We start from the raw sequence: 20,988 nt of genomic DNA on the forward strand, positions 1-20,988 counted from the left end.
TCGTTCATGATGCCCAAGCCTGGGAAAAAGTCAGTGGATAACTTCAATCACCATCATCGATGTCATCATTTTCATGTGCCGTGTCATATGGCATAGGTGATCTTGGTCTTTTTAATCCCCACTACTCTGAACTGATTCTTTAACCTACAGGTTCACTTTCAAGGACTCGTTGCAACTCAGTTTTTTTTTATTTGTAGCATTTGTCTTCTTTTGGACATTTGTTGTTTGTCAGTCTTTGTTTATGCATAGTTTTTCATAAATTCTTTTGTATTTCTTCCCCCCCCCCCAATACAAGGAAAGGAATCTCAAGGTAGTGTATTAGTAATAAATCTGCTATTTATCTATGCCCTGCATGATCTTATGCACAACTGCAGTAATCTCAACACCGGTTGTAAAATGGAGTTTAATTCCCACCTCTGTCTGTAAGGAGTTTGAACTTCTCTCCATGACTGCTGGGGTTCCTTCGGGTGCTCTGGTTTCTTCCCATATTCAAAAGTTGTACAGGTCAGGATTCGTAAGTTGTGGGCATAATTTGATGGCATTTTCCAGCACATCCCTGATGCAAAGAACGCATTTCACGGTATATTTTGATGTTTCGATGTACATGTGACAAATAAAGATGAACTTTAATATTTATCTTGGTGTGCGTCCCTGAACGGAGAACTGCATATGCACCGGTATGATCCGTGGTGTTGTGATCTGTTCCATGTTAATTATCCATTTTTGATTATGGATTTGTCCAAGGCCAGGTAAGAGCCTGGGGCTCACCCCAGCCATCAGGTAACTGAGCAGGGAGGCAGTGATGGGGAAAGAAGGGAGTTGTCCCATCCTCCCAATTAAAAAGCTGAGATGTGAAGCAATCGGAATCAAGTTCAAGAATAACTTTATTGTCACTCAACCTTACACATGTGTACCATCAAATGAGACAATGTTCCTCTGGACCAGGGTACATATAATTCACACACAACACGTGAAGTATTACCACCACAAATATCTTAGTAAGGTGCATTTACAATAGACGTTAAAAAGTAAATGTATAACGTTATTGGCGTTTCCTACGTGATGAGACCTAGGTGGTGGCAGGCAAATCATTAGTCTTATGGCCTGGGGGAAGAAGCTGTTTCCCATCCTAACAGTTCAGAATCAGATTTATAATTACTGACGTGCATCAGGAAATTTGTTGTCTGGTGGCAATAGCACAGTGCAAGACGTAGGTTACAAGATAAATAAGTAGGGCAAAAGGCACTTAAGGAGGGCTCATGGACTGTTCGTAAATTCAGTGGTGGAAGGAAAGAAGCTGTTCTTAAATCATCGAGTGTTGGTCCATTTTGAGTAAGTGATTTCTAAAATGGCGAAAACGTTAAACATAAGAGAGTTATTAATGAATCCAGAGGGAAATTTAGCAAAAAAAAATCCTTCCCAAAGACTAGTTTAAATCTGTCAAAGGGAGAAATGGTAATTATTCTCTGTTTTGGTGAGCTGAATGCGAATTGGAAGATGTATGTATGAGTAAGAAAGAAGCTCGAGGACATGTTGATTGGCAGAGATGAGTAAGTGCTCAGGAAGTCTGCTTCCTTGGCTGAGACCAAGACTAGAAACTGAATTCAGTAAAGGCCTCATTACAAATTGGCACCACTAGTCCTCAGCTGGGCTGATGGAGGGTTAGTCTCAAGGAAGCCATCGAGCCAAAGCTTGACTAACTGAATCGTGTAAAACATTTTGTAAAACACTACTTGGATATTAGTTGTTCCTCTTCACCTTCCTTTCCTATCAGATTCCATCTATAGCTATTCGTTGCCTCCACCAATCACTTCCTAGTCTCTGTCGCTACCTCCATCAATCACGCCCCTCACCTGGCTCCATCTGCCGATCAAACTCTTTCTCCTCTTTGTCAATTACTTGCCAGCTCTTTTAAAGGTGAGCTTCATTCAAAATTTAAAGTTCAAGGTAAATTTTATTACCAAAGTACCTATAATTTATCATGTACAACCCTGAGATTCATTTCCTTGTGGGCATTCCCAGTAAATCCAATAACCATAATAGAATCAGTGAAAGACTGCACCAACAGGGTGGACAGCCAGTGTGCAAGCGACAACAATCTGTGCAAATAAGTATATCTCTGGAACATGAGATGAAGAGTCCGTAACTGTGAGGCCATCAGTTGTGGGAACATATCAATGATGAAGTGAGGTTGAGTGAAGTTATATCCCCTGGTTCAAGAGCCTGATGGTTGAGTGGTAATAACAATTCCTGAACCTGGTGGGGGGAGTCCTGAGGCTCGTCTCCCTTCTTTCTAATGGTAGGAATGAGGAGAGAGCACGTCCGTCCTGGGTCATAGAGGCCCCTTAAGGTGGTTGCTGCTTTCTTGCAACAAAGCTCCATGTAGGTGCACTCAATGGTGGGGAGGGCTTTACACATATTGTCAACTTTTCTGTTCAAGGGCATTGGTGTTTCCATACCAGGCTGAGAAACAGCCTGTTAATATAGCCTCCAGCACACATCGATAGAAGTCTGTCAAAGCTTTAGATGCCATGCCAAATCTTTGCAAGCTTCTAAGGAAGTAGAGACATTGCCATACATTCTTTGCACTTGCAATTTCGTGCTGGGCCCATGACAGATTCTCTGGAATGGTAATGCCTGGGAATTTGAAGTTGCTGACCCTGTCTATCTCTGATCCCCCATTAGGACTGGTTCATGAACCTCCAGTTTCCTCCTCCTGAAGTTAATAATCAGCTCCTTGGTCTTGCTGACATTGAGTAAGAAGTTGTTGTGGCAACATTCAGCTATATTTTCTATCTCCCTCCTATATGCTGATTTGTCACCACCTTTGATTCTCTCTACGACAGTGTTGTCATCAGCAAACTTAAATATGGCTTAGCCACACATTCATTAGTATAAATCGAGTAGGACAGGGGGCTAAGCATACAGCCTTGTGGTGTACCCATACTAATGGAGATTGTGGAGGAGATGTTGTTGCCAATCTAAACAGACTGGGCTTGCAAGTGAGGAAATCGAGGATCCAGTTTCACAAAGAAGTATTGAGACCAAGGTCCTGAAGTTTATTGATCAGCGTTGAGGCCATGATAGTAATGATTGACGAGCCGTAGTTGATAAAGACCATCCTGATCCATGCACCTTTACTGTCCCGATGTTCCAGGGATGAGGGAAGATCCAAAGAAATGACATCTGCTGAGGACCTTTTGTACTGGTAGGCAAATTGAAGCAGATCCAAGTTCCTTCCCTGGCAGGAGTTGATATGTTTCATCACCAGCCTCTCAAAATATTTCATCACTGTGGATGTAAATGCTACTGGACGATAGTCATTGAGGGAGGTGACCATGTTCTTGTTAGGCACCGGTATCATTGAAGCCTGCTTGAAGCAAGTGGGTACTCCAGACTGCCAGAGTCAGAGGTTCAGAATCAGAATCAGCTTTAATATCACTGGCACGTGTTGTGAAATTTGTTACGTGGCAGTACAAAATATTTACAGATGTTTCGGCTCCAATCGAGGAGCTATCACTTGATGCGCAATTGAGGGTGTTATCTCTTCAGAACGCTAGTTTATATACTCCTCCAGGGTCTGAATGGATATTGATTAGATGTCGTGATCTGGTTGGCTGTTTCGGAACACTGTGAACAGTTTAGTAGCAGAAAATTCTGATTGGCTAAAAGAACATCTCAGAAATGACAGCAGGACCGCTTCAGCAACACAATATCATATTTGCTCACAAACCGATTGCAACTTTGCAGAGGAACCTATTAAAATGCAAAGTGCAACAAAATCTAACTGGTAGAACAAATGTTATCTACAAAACTTTATGTACTGACTGCGACAAGTACTACATTAGTCAAACAGGAAGAATCCTATCAACCAGGCTTTATGAACATCAACTAGTGAGCAGAAGGGATGACCCACTCTTGCTACTATCAGCTCATGAAGACAAAGGAGAACACCATTTCAACTGGACGACAACCAGAGTCTTGGCTCAAGCAAGAACAAGAAAAGTACAAGAATTTCTCAAAGTATGGTTCTCCACAGAAGGATACATCAACATAGTCATAGTCATAGTCATACTTTCTTGATCCCGGGGGAAATTGGTTTTCGTTGCAGTTGCATCATAAATAATTAAATAGTAATATGTAAATTATGCCAGGAAATATGTCCAGGACCAGCCTATTGGCTCAGGGTGGCTGACCCTTCAAGGGGGGAGTTGTAAAGTTTGATGGCCACCGGCAGGAATGACTTCCTATGACGCTCTGTGTTGCATCTCAGTGGAATGAGTCTCTGGCTGAATGTACTCCTGTGCCCACCCAGTACATTATGTAGTGGATGGGAGACATTGTCCAAGATGGCATGCAACTTAGACAGCGTCCTCTTTTCATACACCACCGTCATAGAGTCCAGTTAAATCCCCACAACATCACTGGCCTTACGAATAAGTTTGTTGATTCTGTTGGTGTCTGCTACCCTCAGCCTGCTGCCCCAGCACACAACAGCAAACATGATAGCACTGGCCACCACAGACTCGTAGAACATCCTCAGCATCATCCGGCAGATGTTAAAGGACCTCAGTCTCCTCAGGAAATAGAGACGGCCCTGACCCTTCTTGTAGACAGCCTCAGTGTTCTTTTACCAGTCCAGTTTATTGTCAAATCGTATCCCCAGGTATTTGTAATCCTCCACCATGTCCACACTGACCCCCTGATGGAAACAGGGGTCACGGGTACCTTCGCTCTCCTCAGGTCTACCACCAGCTCCTTAGTCTTTTTCACATTAAACTGCAGATAATTCTGCTCACACCATATGACAAAGTTTCCTACCATAGCCCTGTACTCAGCCTCATCTCCCTTGCTGATGCATCCAACTATAACAGAGTCATCGGAAAACTTTTGAAGATGACAAGACTCTGTGCAGTAGTTGAAGTCCGAGGTGTAAATGGTGAAGAGAATCTGGTATATGAACCCTTACGAAGAGAAGAAAAACAGTGACATCAAAAATCGATGAATCGCCAGTAATCCTGGGATCTTGGCAGTGAAGCAAACTTTCCCAACGACCCTACCTCAAAGCCAGCCAATCAGAAACTTCTACTACTACACTGTTCAGTGTTTTGAACCAGCCAACCAGGTCACAATGTCTAATCAATATCCATTCAGACCCTGAAGGAGTATATAAGCCAGCATTCTGAGGAGACAACGCCCTCAACTGCACGATGATGATGATTTCTTGATTGGTGCCGAAACGTCTGCAAGCATTTTGCTAAGCTCAGTGATTAATCAAACTTCCAAACAGCCAATCCGAACCACTGGCATGCTGCTATATATATAGCAGAGGTTTAAGATCAGAGTTTTTCTCTGCTAGATGAGCTGCCAACCATGGCTGACGAGCCCTATCTGCCGGAGAAAGACAAAGTGAAGTGCAGGTAGACAAAAGAAGTGCAAGGTTCATGATGTGGTTGATTGGGAGATCAAGAGTTTATCCTTAGTTTGAGAGATCTGTTCAAGACTCTGATATCTGCAGGAGAGAAGCTCACCTTCAGCCTAGTGGCATGTGCTTTCAAGTTATTGTATCTTCTGTCTGGTGGGAGAGTGGAGAAGGGAGAATGACTGCGATGGTAGGAGTCCGTGATTGAGTTGGCTGCTTTCCTGATGCAGAAGGAAGTGTAAACTGAGTCAATAGAGAGGAGCTGCCTTTCATGATGGACTGGGCTGCACTCACAACTCCCAGAAAGTTATTAGTCTTGAACAGAGCGACAAATGCCTCGGTTGGTGCTTGAGGAACCATAACCTGCAGAGGTACAGAATCAAAATCAGGTTTATTATCATTGACATACATCATGAAATATGTTGTTTTGTGGCAGCAGTGCAGTGCAATACATAAAATAGATCTAATTTAGCTGCATCATGGTCACCAGCCTCCTCAGCATCAAGCACAGTACATCTTTGAAAGGTGATGTCTCAAAAAGGTGCATCCATCAGTCAGGACTCCCCATCACCCAGGACATGGCATTTCTCATTGCTACCATCAAGGAGGAGGAGATACAGGAGCCTGAAGGCACATACTCAATGTTTTAAAAACAGCTTCTTCCCCTCTGCCATCAGATTTCTGAACAGACAATAAACTCATGAACCCTACATCACTATTTATGCTCTCTTTTTGCACTACTTTCTGATTTTAATGTGTATTTCTTACTATAATCAGAATCAAGCTTAAAATCACTGGCATACAGTATGTTGTGATTTTTTTTGTTTTGTGGCAGCAGTACAATGCAATAAATAATAAAAAAACCATAAATTACAATAAGAAATATATAAACAGTACTGTGCAAAAAAAGTCTTAGCCACATATATATAGCTAGGGTGCCTAAGACTTTTGCTCATTTCTGTAGTAATTTTATGTATGGCACTGTACTGCTGCCGCAAAAAAAAACAAATTTCATGACATTTGAGTGATGATAAACAGCGGTTTCTATTGTGGACCGAGAGTGGGAAGGGGCAGGGAGAGGGGAATATCATGGTTGGGGAAAAAAGAGAAGGGAGAGGGGATGGAAGTGGGAAGCACCAGAGAGCCATCCTGTAATGATCAATAAAACAATTGTTTGGAATTGAATGATTTTGCCCGGTGATGCAGGCATGGGTGTGTCTACACCTGCAACACAACCACCCCCACCCCTGCTCCTGACACTCCTTCTCTGCCAGCTGTCTCACACCCTTCCCACAGTGCTCTACGCTCACCACTCCCAACATCCTTTGCTCCCGTCAGATTTACAAACTTGCTCTCTGCTGCATATTGACGAATACCGGACAGTGCGGAGGTCTTGGCAATACATGCCAGACATTTCTGCACGGTACTGTATAAATATATTAAATAAGTAGTGCAAAGAGACAGCCAAAAAAAAAGAAAAAAATTGTGAGGTAGTGTACATGGATTCATTGTCCATTCAGAAAACTGATGGCAGAGGGGAAGAAGCTGTCCTGAGATGTTAAGTGTGCGTTTTCAGGCTCCTGTACCTCCTCTCTGATGGTGGCAATGAGAAGAGGGCATACCCCTGGTATTGTGGGGGGGGGGGGCGGTCCTTAATGATGGGCGCCACTGAGCAAGTGTAAGGGAGCAGAAATTGTTTTCAGTTGTCTTTTCTCATAAATATTTACAAGGACGGGTTTCAATCGAGGATAATTTCCATCTGTTGGTTTCAGTGACCATTTCTGTACTGGTAATGTTTTACATCATCTTCCAACTTCACAATCAACTGTGTGAGTGAAAGCTTGTATTATTGAATCTCACATCAGAGTTTGGCATCAAAATATTCTGCAGTTAAAAGGATTATGGATGTGCATTTTACATCAGATAGATTTGCAAAGGGAGGCAGATGGATAGGGTGATGAGGGAATTTCAGATCTGACTTGATTAGTTTGGATTGGATTTATCACTTGTCCAACAAACCATGCAGCAAAATGCGTTGTTTGCGTTAACAGCCAACACGGCCTTTAGATGTGCTGGGGGCAGCCCACAAGTGTCGATAACATTCTAGCGCCAACATGACTTCCCCAGACTTGCCAACCCCAGTGCTTCATCCCTCAGAGTTTGATCCCCAGATTTGCCGCCCTTGGGACCTGAACGTCTGAGCTTCGATCTCTGTACTCGCCACAATTGGAATCTCGGCCTCTGAGCTTCGACCTCCGGACTCTAACCCTAATTTTCCAACCTCTGGATTTTGAGGACCTCCGACCATCATAATTAACTATGTTCTTCGGAAGAGCTATCCAGTCCAGAACCAATAGGATTATTGTGCAGTTAATGGGTTTCTGTAGAGAGACAGATTTTCTCATTTGAGCTAAATTTGAAAACATTTCTTGGTCAATACTCTTATCAACTGACAAAGTGAGAGATCATTACCGCTAATGATGGATACATTAAAGATTATCTTTATTTGTCACATGTACATTGAAATATACAGTGAAATGTGTCGAGGATTTGCTGGGGGCAACCTGCAAGTGCTGCCATGCTTCTGACGCCAACAGAGCATGCCCATAACTTACTATCCCTAACTTGTGTATCTTTTGGGTTGTGGGAAGAAACCGGAGCACCCAGAGGAAACCTAAAAGAAAATTGAATCAATCCGCATTTGTTATAGATCCAAAGTATTGCAGTAAGAGCCTACTTTGCCTGTTCATCGAAAGCCGCTGCCCTATGGGATTGGCCCATTTAAGGAGCATTGCAGCCATTCCGCTAGCTGCCATATAGCTGATGTCATCACGGTGTGGCAGAATATAAATCTAGCACGCTGAAAGCACACTCTTGTCTTTTCGTTCTCCGGGTCACCATGGACCGGTGATCATGACCGGTGCCATGGAAATGATGGAAGTGTGCTGCAGTAAGAGAGAGCCCAGGTGCACACTTTAGATGAGTATTTCCCACTGTGTGTAACTTGAGTAGTTTACTGAATGCTTAGTGTTTGTCGTGTGCTGTGAATAAATGGTTATCTTATTTATCAGCAGCAAATGTCTTCTGTCCCCTCTCACTGAACCTGCGAACCTGATTTCACACAACACAAGCTCACAGAAAAATTGTATAAGAATTGCAGGACAAATCTATTGACACTGAACCCCATTTACAGCCCCCTCATAACTTTTCCATTTGCTACTTTCACTCTGACAATGCCTGGCTAAGGAAAATTGTGTTGGCCTCATACTATGAACGGCTGTACGATTACTGTGTCAAGAAAGAGGTCAGTTTGACAGCAGAGGATGCTCCATTTTGACCTGATTTTGTGCTGAATAATGGCAGTGGAAAGTTTGTTAAAAAGGCAGCTTCGAGAAATGCTCTTTTTTTAAATGATTGGTGTACTTTTACTGAGAGGAAGTGTAGATCTTTAAATTCTTAAAGTTTTAATGAGACCTTTTGGAGCGAGATTAATCTGAAACTTTATAGCCACAAACAATCTACTGGAAGAACTGAGCCAATCGAATGGCATCTGTGGGAGGACAGAAATTGTCAAACTCTGAAACAGATCCTGGTGTGTTGTTGCTCTAAACTCCAGAATCTGTTGTCTCATTGTGTCTGTTCTGATGAAAGGTTTCAATGCCGAGATGCAGGGATTTGATAGACTGGGAATGTTCTCCCTGGAATAGAGGCGACTGGAGGGTGACATGATGGAAGTACAGTATAGAAGATTGGAGAGGCACAGACAGAGTAGATAGAATCTTTTTCCCATGGCAGGGAAATCAGAGACTTAGGAGGCAAAGGCTTAAGGTAAGCGGAAGGAGATTTAAAGGGGATGTGAGAGATTAAGGTTTTCTGACAGCGATTGGTTGATATCCAGAACATGCAGCCTGTGAAGGTGGGGGTATTAGAAAAAATCATTATATTTAAGAGGCATTTAAATAGTCGAGGCACACAGAGCAAATGTAGGAGAGTGGGATAAGTGTAGATAAGCAGAGAGGTCAGCATTAACATAAGACCATTGGGCCATTTAGCCCATCGAGTCTGTTCTGCAATTCCATCATGGCTGGTTTGTTACCCCTCTCAACCCCATTCTCCTGATTTCTCCCCATAATATTTGATGCCCTTACAAACCAAGAGCCTATCGGCCTCTACCTTAGACACTCCTAATGACACACCCACAGCTATTTGTGGCAATGATTTCCATAGATATCTGGCTAAAAATTTCCTTTTATTTCTTTTCGAAAGGGATGTCCTTCTATTCTGAGGCTGTGCCCTCTGGTTCTAGATTTTTCCCGCTATTGGAAACATCCTCTACACGTCCACTGTACCTAGGCCTTTCAATATTTGTAGGTTTCAATGAGATCCCCGTCATTCTTCTGAACTCCAGTGAGTACAGGCCCAGAGCCATCAAACACTCCTCATATGTTAGCCTTTTCATTCTGAGATCATTTTTGTAAATGTCATCTGAACCCTCTCCATCCTTTCTCAGATAAGGTGCCCAAAGCTGCTGCTTATATTTTTCCAAATGTGATCTGACCAATGCCTTATAAAGCCTCAGCATTGCATCTTTGTTTTTATATATTAGTCCTTTCAAAATGAATATTAATATTAGAACATAACCCAGAAATTAAAAAATATAGCACAGTACAGACCCTTCATCCCTCGATGTTGTGCAGCCCTTTTAACTTTCTCTAAGATCAATCTAACCCTTCTTTCCGACATAACCCTCCATTTTTCTATCATCCATCTGCCTATCTAAGTGTTTCTTAAATGTTCCTAATGTATCTGACTCCACACCACACCAGGCAGGGTGGTCCACCCATCTACATTACAATTGCCTTCCTTACTACTGACTCAACCTGCAAGTTAATGTTTAGGGAATCCTGCATGAGGACTCCCAAGTCCCTTTGCGACTCTGGTATCTGAATTTGTTCTCCATTTTGAAAATAGTTCATGCCTTTATTCCTCCTTCTGAAGTGCATGACCACGCACTTCCCCACACGGTATTCCATCTGCCGCTTCTTTGTCCATTCTCCCAATCTGTCAAAATCCTTCTGCAGGCTTCCTGCTTCCTCAACACTACCCGTCCCTCCATCTAACTCATCCATAAACTTAGCCAGAAAGCCGTCAATTCTGTCATGATGGTCCAAAGGATCCACCTCTGTGCAAGACAACTTTATAAGATAGAAGTATCCTTTGTTAGTAAAGTAATAGCTGCTCAGATCTTTGCTTCATCTTTACTTTACTGCCTGTTCCTCCTTGTTACCTTTGCTGCTCCAACTGCCCAAATATCCATCTTAGCCTTGGAAAGCATTTAATGATTCAGCAGGCAGCTGCCACTAGTGGAGAATTTCCAAGGCTCACATCTCACTGAGAGTAGAAATTCCTTCTCATCTCATTTCTAAACGGTTAAGGAACTAATCACCCACCTTGACACCTCTCTGGAGAATTACCCCCTTAAGCTTAGATTTTTCCACCAGTGGAAACATCTTCTGACCATCTGCTCCGACAAAGGGCCAAATATGTGTTTCCATAGGACTCTGCTGCAAACTTTTCCTTACCTCAGGCTCCAGTCTCAACCCATCCTCTCTTCTCCACTTTGTACCAGCTGTCATCCTAGAAACATAGAAACATAGAAAATAGGTGCAGGAGCAGGCCATTGGGCCCTTCGAGCCTGCACCGCCATTTATTATGATCATGGCTGATCATCCAACTCAGAACCCCGCCCCAGCCTTCCCTCCATACCTCCTGACCCCCGTAGCCACAAGGGCCATATCTAACTCCTGATGCAGGGTCTCAAACAAAACAGTTTCTTCCACTCCCCCACCATCGCAGATGCTGCTCGACCCACTGAGTACTTCGAGCGAATTGTTTGTTGCTCTGTTGTACTGTTTCCTAATTGTTGTATTTTGAAATCTAGCTAGATAGATGATCTTTTATTGAGAAGATGGTGTCAGTGATTCAAGAACAGTTTCTTTCCCTCTTCCATCTGATTCCTAAATGGTTATTGAACCCATGAATGTTACCTCACTTTCTTTTTATTATTTCTGTTTTTCACTATTTTAAATTTAACTATTTGATACGCATATATATACTTACTGTAATTGACTTTTTTTGTTGTATATTATAATGTATTGCAATGTACTGTTGCCACTAAACTGGCAAACTTCACGATATATGTCGGTGATATTAAACCTGATTCTGATTCCTCTCAAACTGACTCTATTCTCTTTTTTTTCCAGAGCAATTACGTGGCTTGTATGACAGCTATTCTCAGCCAAATGGAATATGCACATTATGTCAATTACATCAATATGTTCCAGACACGACAGGACCTCATGGTATGTAACACCAGCAGACTTTCCTGCTTTATCCTCGCCTAAATGTAATTTTGCTTTTTAAATCCATGCCAATATTTTCCAAGCTGTTCAACGCAGGATTAACTTGCCGCCTGAGCATCTGTCGTTAAGGCACTGAGCTCCAGAAGTTAATCCTCCGTAGCCAGTGTGAAGATTATGAAAAATAACTTCACCTTTTCCAGGAGGAGTTAACATGCAACCTAGAACAGGATGGCTCTGGATAGGCCATTTGGTCCACATGTTGAGCTGATCTTGATAGCAATTTGTACAAAATGACCTTGTATTTCGTCCATATCTATCATTCTATGTGTCCATCTAAAAGCATCTTAAACTCCAACAGACTGCCTGCTTCCACTGTTACCTTGGTAACCCATCCCAGGCACCTTCCACTCCTACCTCTCACAGTGTCTTTAAACTCACCCCCGTAACCTCTCGTGTTCAATATTTCTTCCTTGGGGGAAAAAAATTCTAACTCCCTACCCTTGTTATTTAAAAAAAAAGTCTGTAAGGTCTTCCCTCAGCCCCTGACACTCTAGGGATAACAACCTAAGTTTAACATAGAACACGCAGATAGAATGATACATCTTACGATACGCTCAGACACATCATCAGTGACGTAACCCAGGGTCACAGGGTGTTTTGGGTCTTTCAACATCAGACATACTCACCTGCGCACAGAAAATTACAGAACCATAAAGACCCTGCGGCACACGATATTGTGCATAACATTCAACTACTCTAAGATCAATCCAACCCTTCCCTTCTACATAGCACTTAACGTACTCTAAAATCAATCCAGCCCTTCCCTCCTACATAGCGCTCCATTTCTCTATCATCCACATGCTTATCTAAAAGATTCTTAACTGCCCTGAATGTATTTGCCTCTACCACCAACCCTGGGAGGGCACCCACCACTCTCTGTGTAAAGAATTTGCCTCTGACGTCTCTCTTATACTTTCCTCCAGTCACCTTAAAATGATGCCCCCTTGTATTAGCAGTTTCCACCCTGGGAAAAAGTGTCTGGCTGTCTACCCTTTCAGTGCCGCTTGTCAAGTTCAGGTTCCAGTTGCGGTGTATTGTCATGTAACTGTACATACGTACAACCAAACTAAACAACATTCCTGCGGACCACGGGGCACCCACAAAGCATATATCACACAATGGCACATAAACTAAAATATTACCATGAGTACTGTACATTAATAATATATAATTGAAAATGCAACACAGGTAAAAAAATAAACAGTAAACAGTTCGCTGTCCTAGTAATGAGATCTCGATGGTGGCAGGGTATTCATTAATCTCACAGCCTGAAGAAGCTGTAACCCAGTCTGACAGTTCTACCCAGGGCATCACGTACACCTCTATCAAGTCACCTCCCATTCTCCTTCACTTCAAAGAAAAAAGCCCTTGCTCCTTCAATCTTTCTTCATAAGACATGTTTCCTAATTCAGGATGCATCCAGATGAATCTCCTTTGCACCCTCTACCACAATCTTTACATCCTTCCTATAATGGAGCATCTAGAATGGAGCATAATGGGAATACTGTGTAGAAAAAATGAGAGTATTTTTTATGCCAACCATTTCACTAATTGCTAGTCAGCTCTAACTGATCCTTCAACAGAATTGGCTTGTTAATAAACCCTGAAGCCTTATAAGACATTGGCTAGACCACACTTGGAGTATTGTGGGCAGTTCTGGGCCCCTTATCTAAAACAAAAGATGTGCTGGCATTGGAGAGGGTCCAGTTCATGAGAAAGATCCCGGGAATGAAACGGGTAAGGCATGAGGAGCATTTACACGAGGAATTCTGCAGATGCTGGAAATTCAAGCAACACACATCAAAGTTGCTGGTGAACGCAGCAGGCCAGGCAGCATCTCTAGGAAGAGGTACAGTCGACGTTTCGGGACGAAGGGTCGACTGTACCTCTTCCTAGAGATGCTGCCTGGCCTGCTGCGTTCACCAGCAACTTTGATGAGGAGCATTTGATGGTTTGTACTCGCTGGAGATAAGAAGAATGGGGGGGGTGGGGGAAATCACATTGAAATCTATCAGATATTGAAAGGCCTAGATAGAGTGGACTTGGAGAGGACATTTCCCATAATGGGCGAGTATAGACCAGAGGGCACAGCCTCAGAATAGAAGGATGTCTTTTTGGAGCAGAGATGAGGAGGAATTTCATTAGCCAGAGGGTGCCGAATCTGTGGAATTCATTGCCACAGATGGCTGTGGAGGCCAAATCATTGAGTATATTTAAAGTGGGGTTTGATAGGTGTTCAAGGTACCGAAGGAGATGGCAAAGGAATTAGGTTGAGACAGATAATAAATTAGCCATGATGGAATGGCAGAGCAGACTCAATGAGCTGAATGGCCTCCACAACTGATAGTGAGTGCCTATTTACAGAACAAAGTAACCATCTGTGGCAATCAATTCCACAGATTCGTCAGTCTCTAGCTAAAGAAATTCTTCCTCATCTCTGTTCCAAAGAGATATCCTTGTATTCTGCTGCGCCCCAGGTCCTAGGCTCCACCACTATTGGAAACACATTCTCCTCATCCACTCTATCTAGGCCTCTCAGTTCAGGAAAGGAATTAGTTCAGTTCTCCTTAGTTGCAATCACTGAGCCCAACTTTATAATAGCAAAGTCACAATGAATGGACTGACCTCTATAGCAGGTACCAGGCTGAAGGCTTTTCCAAACTGAATGACTCCATTAAGGACTGTGGATTACAGCTTTTATATGTATTTTTGTGTTTGGTTTATTGATCCGACAACACAAATCAGCTTAGCCATCAAATACTTTGGAGCTTAAATTTTTGAAAATGCAGCTGACGTGGTAAATGATTCTGGGCCATTTCACTTGCCACAATTTAATAGATAATCTTCTTTAAAAACAGCATTGCAAAAATGTAAAAGCACATTGATAATCAGTTTTCACTTTGAAGATATGGGCCTGGTCACAGCACATCATGAATTAGTTCTGCTTTATCCATGTAACCAGACAGTCACTGGAGTTTAGAAGAATGGGGGGATGGGGAACCTCACTGAAATATATTGAAAGACCTTGAGAGAGTAAGTGTCTAGATGTTTTCCTATAGTGGGGGAGTCTAGGACCAGAGGCCACAGCCTCAGAACAGAATAATGTCTGTTTAGATCTGAGGTGAGGAGGGATTTCTTTAGCCAGAGAATAGTGAATCTGTGGAATTATTGCCACAGGTGGCTGTGAAAACCAAGTTATTGGATATATTTAAAGCAGAGGTTGATAGGTTCTTGATTAGTGAGGGTGTCAAAGGTCTTGGAAGGAAGGCAGGAGAATAGAGTTGAGAGGGTTAATAAATCAGGCATGATGGAAGGGTGGAGCAAACTTAATGAACTGAAAGGCCTTATTCTGCTCCTATGTTTTGTGCTGTTATTTATTTAGTGAGTGCGTATTTGCCGAGCAAAGTAACAGCCTCCTTGTGAGCTAAGTCAAGGTCATTATGTGGCCCTTGGCCGTGAATAACAGACAACACAATATGTATGTGACAACACACAAAATGCAGCAGGATCTCAATGGGTCAGGGAGCATTCATGGAGGTACATGGGCTGTTGACATTTTGGGTCATCTGAACTGAGACTTCATCTGGAATTGGGACAGCCTGTCCAGATGAAAGGTTTTATCCTAAAATATTTCCTTGCGCAGACACACCCTGACCCATTGAGTTTGCCCAGCACTTTATGTGTTACTCCAGACCCCAGCATCTGCCATCTCATGTGTCTATCCATTTTGTTCCTTCAGCTTACAGAGAGGGTTAGCATGAAGACTCAAATGGGGGTTATTGTCTATATATATAGTCTAGATAAGAGCAGGGGTTCCCAACCTATCTGTATTGTCCACATCTCTTCAGGATCAGAGCAATATAGATAGATCGGTTTGATCCTGAAGAGATAGATAAGTGTTGGATCTGGAGATAATATTGTTCAGAAGGTTCTTTGGAAGTCAAGAACAAGTCAAAGATGTTTTGGTTATAGCCATTGTTCAAATGTTCATAAGAAAGAAATGATAATAAAGCACAGTAGCAGGTAACTAACTCAAGCTCTAACCAACTCGCTCTACTGCAAGTAAGGAGGAAAGAAAGAACATAAACAAAAAACAAGGAAAGACAAAAATTAAATTGCCTCGTGGTGGTACCTGCATTGAAAACTAGCTCAGACTAGATAGATAAGAAAATTATTTTGGTAAGAACAGCTTATGAAATTTATGCTGACATGACAAAGGCTGCAGACTACAAAACTACAAAAAACACAGAGCCAAATGACTAAGTATCCACCAAACATTTACAAACAGTTGACTGCACAAATATTTAAGCAACCATAAGAAAAGCTAAACTACAAAATAACAAGTTAGACTCAGCCAACATTACTCCCTTTAATTCCAAATCACCATTTTGAATCATTACATCTGAAAATTCAGAGGTAGAAAAATTTGCAAAACCAGCATCGAATATAAAACTTAATCAACCCAAATTATAAGAACATTAAAGTGTACTCGTATATCACCATTATCATCATTATGTGTTGTGCTGTATGACGTGGACAATCATGGTCTTCCATCTGCCTTTAATCTGAGAAGTTCTAATAAGTTCTTCAAAACTTGTGACTATCCATCCTTTGATACACTGTAACTCAAGAATGTCATGCGCCATTGACCGTGACTTTCTTCCATCAATTTTTCCAATCACTGTAAGATGTTTGAGTTTCTCTTTCTTCAGTACATGTCCCAGAAATTCTAGCTGCCATCTCCTGATTGATGATATCAGCTCTCTTCTTATTCCACCTTTTGCAACATTTCTTCATTTGTTACTCTGTCCTCCTGGAGAAGGACTCGTACAGCTATATCATACTCAGGTGATTTTTCTCATGCAACACACCGAAAATGCTGGAGAAACTCAGCAAGTCCGGCAGCATTTATGGAGAGGAATAAAGAGTTCACATACTTGGCCGAGACCCTTGAAACATCGTACGTTTCTTCCCCTCAATAGATGGTGCTAAACTTGCTGAATTCCTCCCGCATTTTGTTTGTATTGCCTCAGATTTCCAGCAGCTGGCGAATCTCTTGCATTTATGAATTGTTCTTATGGTTAGAGACACTGCTCATCTCCATCCTAAATCTACCCTCTCATAGCTGGAAGCAAAGTCCCTCAGTTCTCATCTCACCGACCAGTGCAACTTTCTTGCCCCTCTCTCATCTATCCCTTTCATAATTTTATATGTTTCTATAAGATCCCTTCTCATTCTTCTGAATTGCCGTGAGTATATTCCCCTATCCAATCTCTCCTCATTGGCTATCTCCCTCTACACCACCTTCAGATATCTTTGTGTGAGTGTGTGTGTGTGTATGAGTGTGTGTGCGTGTGTGCATGTGTGTGTGTGTGTGTGAGTGAGTGCGTGTGTGTGTGTGTCTGTGAGTGTGAGTGCGTGTGTGTGTGTGTTAAATTAAATAAGTAGTGCAATAAGAGGAAAATAAAGTATAACATGAGGAAATCTGCAGATGCTGGAAATTCAAGCAACACACACAAAAAATGCTGGTGAACACAGCAGGCCAGGCAGCATCTATAGGAAGAGGTACAGTCGACGTTTCAGGCCGAGACCCTTCGTCAGGACTAACTGAAAGAAGAGCTAGTAAGAGATTTGAAAGTGGGAGGGGGAGGGGGAGATCCGAAATGATAGGAGAAGATGGGAGAGAGAGGGATGGAGCTAAGTCCCTCTCACTATACTCCTTGCCCATCCTCTGGGCTCCCCTTCCCCTTTCTTTCTCCCTAGGCCTCCTGTCCCATGATCCTCTACCTTCTCCAGCCTCGTATCCCTTTTGCCAATCAACTTTCCAGCTCTCAGCTCCTCTAGCAATAAAGACCAATATTCCATTTACCTTCTTCTTAGGGGGTAGGTTTTCAGATTTCTGGATCATTGAAATCTCTTATGGGGAAGTTTGAGCTGTACAAAAAGGATAGGTTACACCTGAACCCGAGATGGACAGGTTTGCTAGAGCTGTTGAGGAGGGTTTAAAGTAAGTTGGCACAGGATAGGAGCTGGAGTGATGCGGCCGAGGATGGGTTAGTTAGTATACGAGGCAATGCAGTGTTTCATGAGATTGCGAGGAAGGACAGGCAGATGATAGGGAAAAAATTGCATTATGTGGAATGAGGTGAAGTGTAAGATGGGGACAAAATCAAAAAGGGTGAAGAATACAGGGCTGAAGGTGTTATGTTAGAATGCACATAGTATACAGATTAAGGTAGATGTCTTGCAGCAGATTTAGAGATTGGCAGGTATGATGTTAAGGGCATCACTGAGATGTGGCTGAAAGAAGATCATAGTTGGGTGTTTAACATCCAAGGATACAGATTGTATCTTACAGACAGGCAGGCAGAGAATGTGGGGTGGCTCTGTAGGTAAAAAATGAAATCAATTCCTCAGAAAGAAGAGACATAAGCTCAAAAGTTGTAGAATTGTTGAGGGTAGAGTTAAGAAACTGCAAGGGTAAAAGGGCCCTGATGCAAGATATATACAGGCACCTGAACAATAGCCAAGATGTAGGATGTAAATTTCAACAGGAAGTAGAAGAGGTAGGAAATAAGGGCAATAGCATGATTTCAAAATATGAGTAGGTTGGGAAAATCACATTGGTGCTGGGTTCTAAGAGAGTGAATTTGTGGAATGCCAACACAATAGATTATGGTTATTCCACTAGGGGAAAGACAATACTATATTGGGTGTTGTGTAATGAACTAGATTTGATTAGGGAGCCTAAGGTAAAGGAAATCTTAGGAGACAGTAATCAAAATATGATAGAATTCACCCTCCAGTTTGTGACAGAGAAGTTAAAATCAGATGTTTCAGCATTACAGTGTAAAGGGAATTATTGAGGAATGAGAGAGGAGCTGGCCAAAGTTGATTCAATGACAACAGAACAGCAACACAGAGGGCATATAATATAGCAAAAATTAGTGGGAAGTTAGAGGATTGGAAAGCTTTCAAAAACCAACAGAAGACAACTTAAAACAATATAAGGAGAGAAAAGATGAAGTTAAGTGAGCCAATAATATTAAAGAGGATACCAAGATTTTGTCAGATATTCTGTATAAAAAGAGAGGTGAGGTAGATATCGAACCATTAGAAAATGATACTGGAGAGGTAGTAATGGAGGTCAGTTAAATTGCAGACAAAGTAAATAAGCATTTTGCATCAATCGTCACTGTGGTAGGCATGAGCAGTGTGTCAGAAATTCGAGAGTGTCAGGGGGCAGAGATGAGTGTAATTGCCTGACAAATCTGTTGTAATTCTTTGAGGAAATAACAGGCAGGATAAACATAGGAGAGCTAATGGATGTTATTTACTTGGATTTTCAGAATTCCTTTTACAAGGTATCACAGTAAAAATACTAGCAAACTGTAGACAGAAGATTGGCAGAAGGCGAACAATTAGAGTAAAGGAAGCCTTTTCTGGCTGACTGCCGATGAATAGTGGTGTTGTACAGAGGTCTGTGTTGGGACTGATTCTTTTTACATTATACGTCAACGACTTGGATGATGGAATTGATGGCTTTGTGGCCAAGTTTGCAGATGATATGAAGGTAGGTGGGGGGGGGGTGGTCAGGTAGTTTTGAGGAAGTAGAGAAGTTACAAAAGGACTTAGATAGATTAGGAGATTGGGCAAAGAAATGGCAGATGGAATACAGTATTGGGAAGTTTATAGTCATGCACTTAAGTAGAAAGAATAAAGGAATAGGCTATTTTCCAAAACAGAGTAATTTCAAAAATCAGAAGAGCAAAGAGACTTGAGAGTCCTCATGCAGGATGTCCTGAAGGCTAACTTGCAGTTTGCATCAGTAGTAAGGAAGGCAAATACAATGTTAGCAATCATTTGGAGAGCACTAGAATATAAGAGCAAGGATGTGATGCTGAGGCTTTATAAAGTTTTGGTCAGACCACACTTGGAGTATTGTGAATAGTTCTGGGCCCTTTAACTAAGAAAGAAAGGCTGGGATTAGAGACAGTCCAGATCAGTTTCACAAGAATGATTCCAGGAATGAAAGGGTTAATGTTTGAGCTGCATTTGATGACTCCAGGCCCATATTCACTGGACTTTAGAAGAATGGGGGGGGGGGGGCGGTTCTCATTGAAACCTATTGAATATTGAAAGGCATGGACAGGGTGGATGTGGAGACAATGTTTTGCAGTAGTGGGTAAGAGTAGGACCAGAGAGCACAGCCTCAGAATAGAGGGACGTCCATTTAGAACAGAGATGAGAAGGAATTTCTTTAGCCAACGGGTAGAGAATCTTTGGAATTCATTGCCACAGACAACTGTGGAGGCCAAGCCATTGGGTATATTTAAAGCAGCAGTTGATAGGATCTTGATTAGTAAGGTCATCAAAGGCAGGAGAATGGGGCTGAGAGGAGTAATAAATCAGCCATAATGGAGTGGCAGAATAGACTGGATGGGCTGAGTGGCCTGGTTCTGCTCCTATGGCTTTTGGTCTCATAGTTTTACAATCTGTTGCAGCTAACTTTTAAGATTGAGGCACAAATACTCTCAAGTCGGTCTGCGTAACAACAGACTACAATCTTTCACCAGTTAGATAATAATCTGATCTTCTACTTTTTCTTCCACAGTGGATGATCTCATATTTGCCAACATGTACTCCATCAGCCAACCCTTTCCCACTCACTTAACCTGCAGATACTATTAAAGAAGCTATTTACAACGACTGAGAACTTGTTTGCCTTGGAACATAGAAAAACTTTTCTTTAATAGTGTACTCTATTGACAGAGTAACAGAGCATTGAAATAGGCACTTTGTTCCGGCTTGTCCACGTTTGACCTTGATCCCTAGTTTGGGCACATGCCTCTAAATCCTTTCTATCAAGATGCCTTTTAAATGTTGTTATTTCATCTGCCTCATCCATTCTCTCTGGCATTTTGTTCCATATACACACACCACACTCTATGTGAAGAATTTGTCTCTCGGGTCCCTTTTAAATCTTTCCCCTCACCTTGAAACTCTGCCCTCCTGAATTCTATTCCCCTTCACTGAGAAAAAGACATTGTATGTTCAGCCTATTTACGTCACGGTCTGCAGAAGCCTCTTATGGTGAAATACTGTATCCTTTCATCCTATTATGTCCCTTATGATTTTGGAGGA

At 42.1% G+C, this 20,988-nt stretch overlaps 1 protein-coding gene across 1 annotated transcript in view; it reads left to right on the forward strand.

Moving 5' to 3' along the window:
• Window positions 1-20,988, forward strand: part of LOC140196859 (dedicator of cytokinesis protein 2-like) — a 1,243,024-nt gene that overhangs the window by 808,409 nt on the left and 413,627 nt on the right. The window contains exon 28 of the mRNA XM_072256747.1: window positions 11,686-11,784. Within this exon, the coding sequence (XP_072112848.1) occupies window positions 11,686-11,784 (99 nt within the window). The remainder of the gene's footprint in view (window positions 1-11,685; window positions 11,785-20,988) is intronic.

Source organism: Mobula birostris, chromosome 4, assembly GCF_030028105.1.
Source record: "Mobula birostris isolate sMobBir1 chromosome 4, sMobBir1.hap1, whole genome shotgun sequence".
NCBI classification, from domain to species: domain Eukaryota; kingdom Metazoa; phylum Chordata; class Chondrichthyes; order Myliobatiformes; family Myliobatidae; genus Mobula; species Mobula birostris.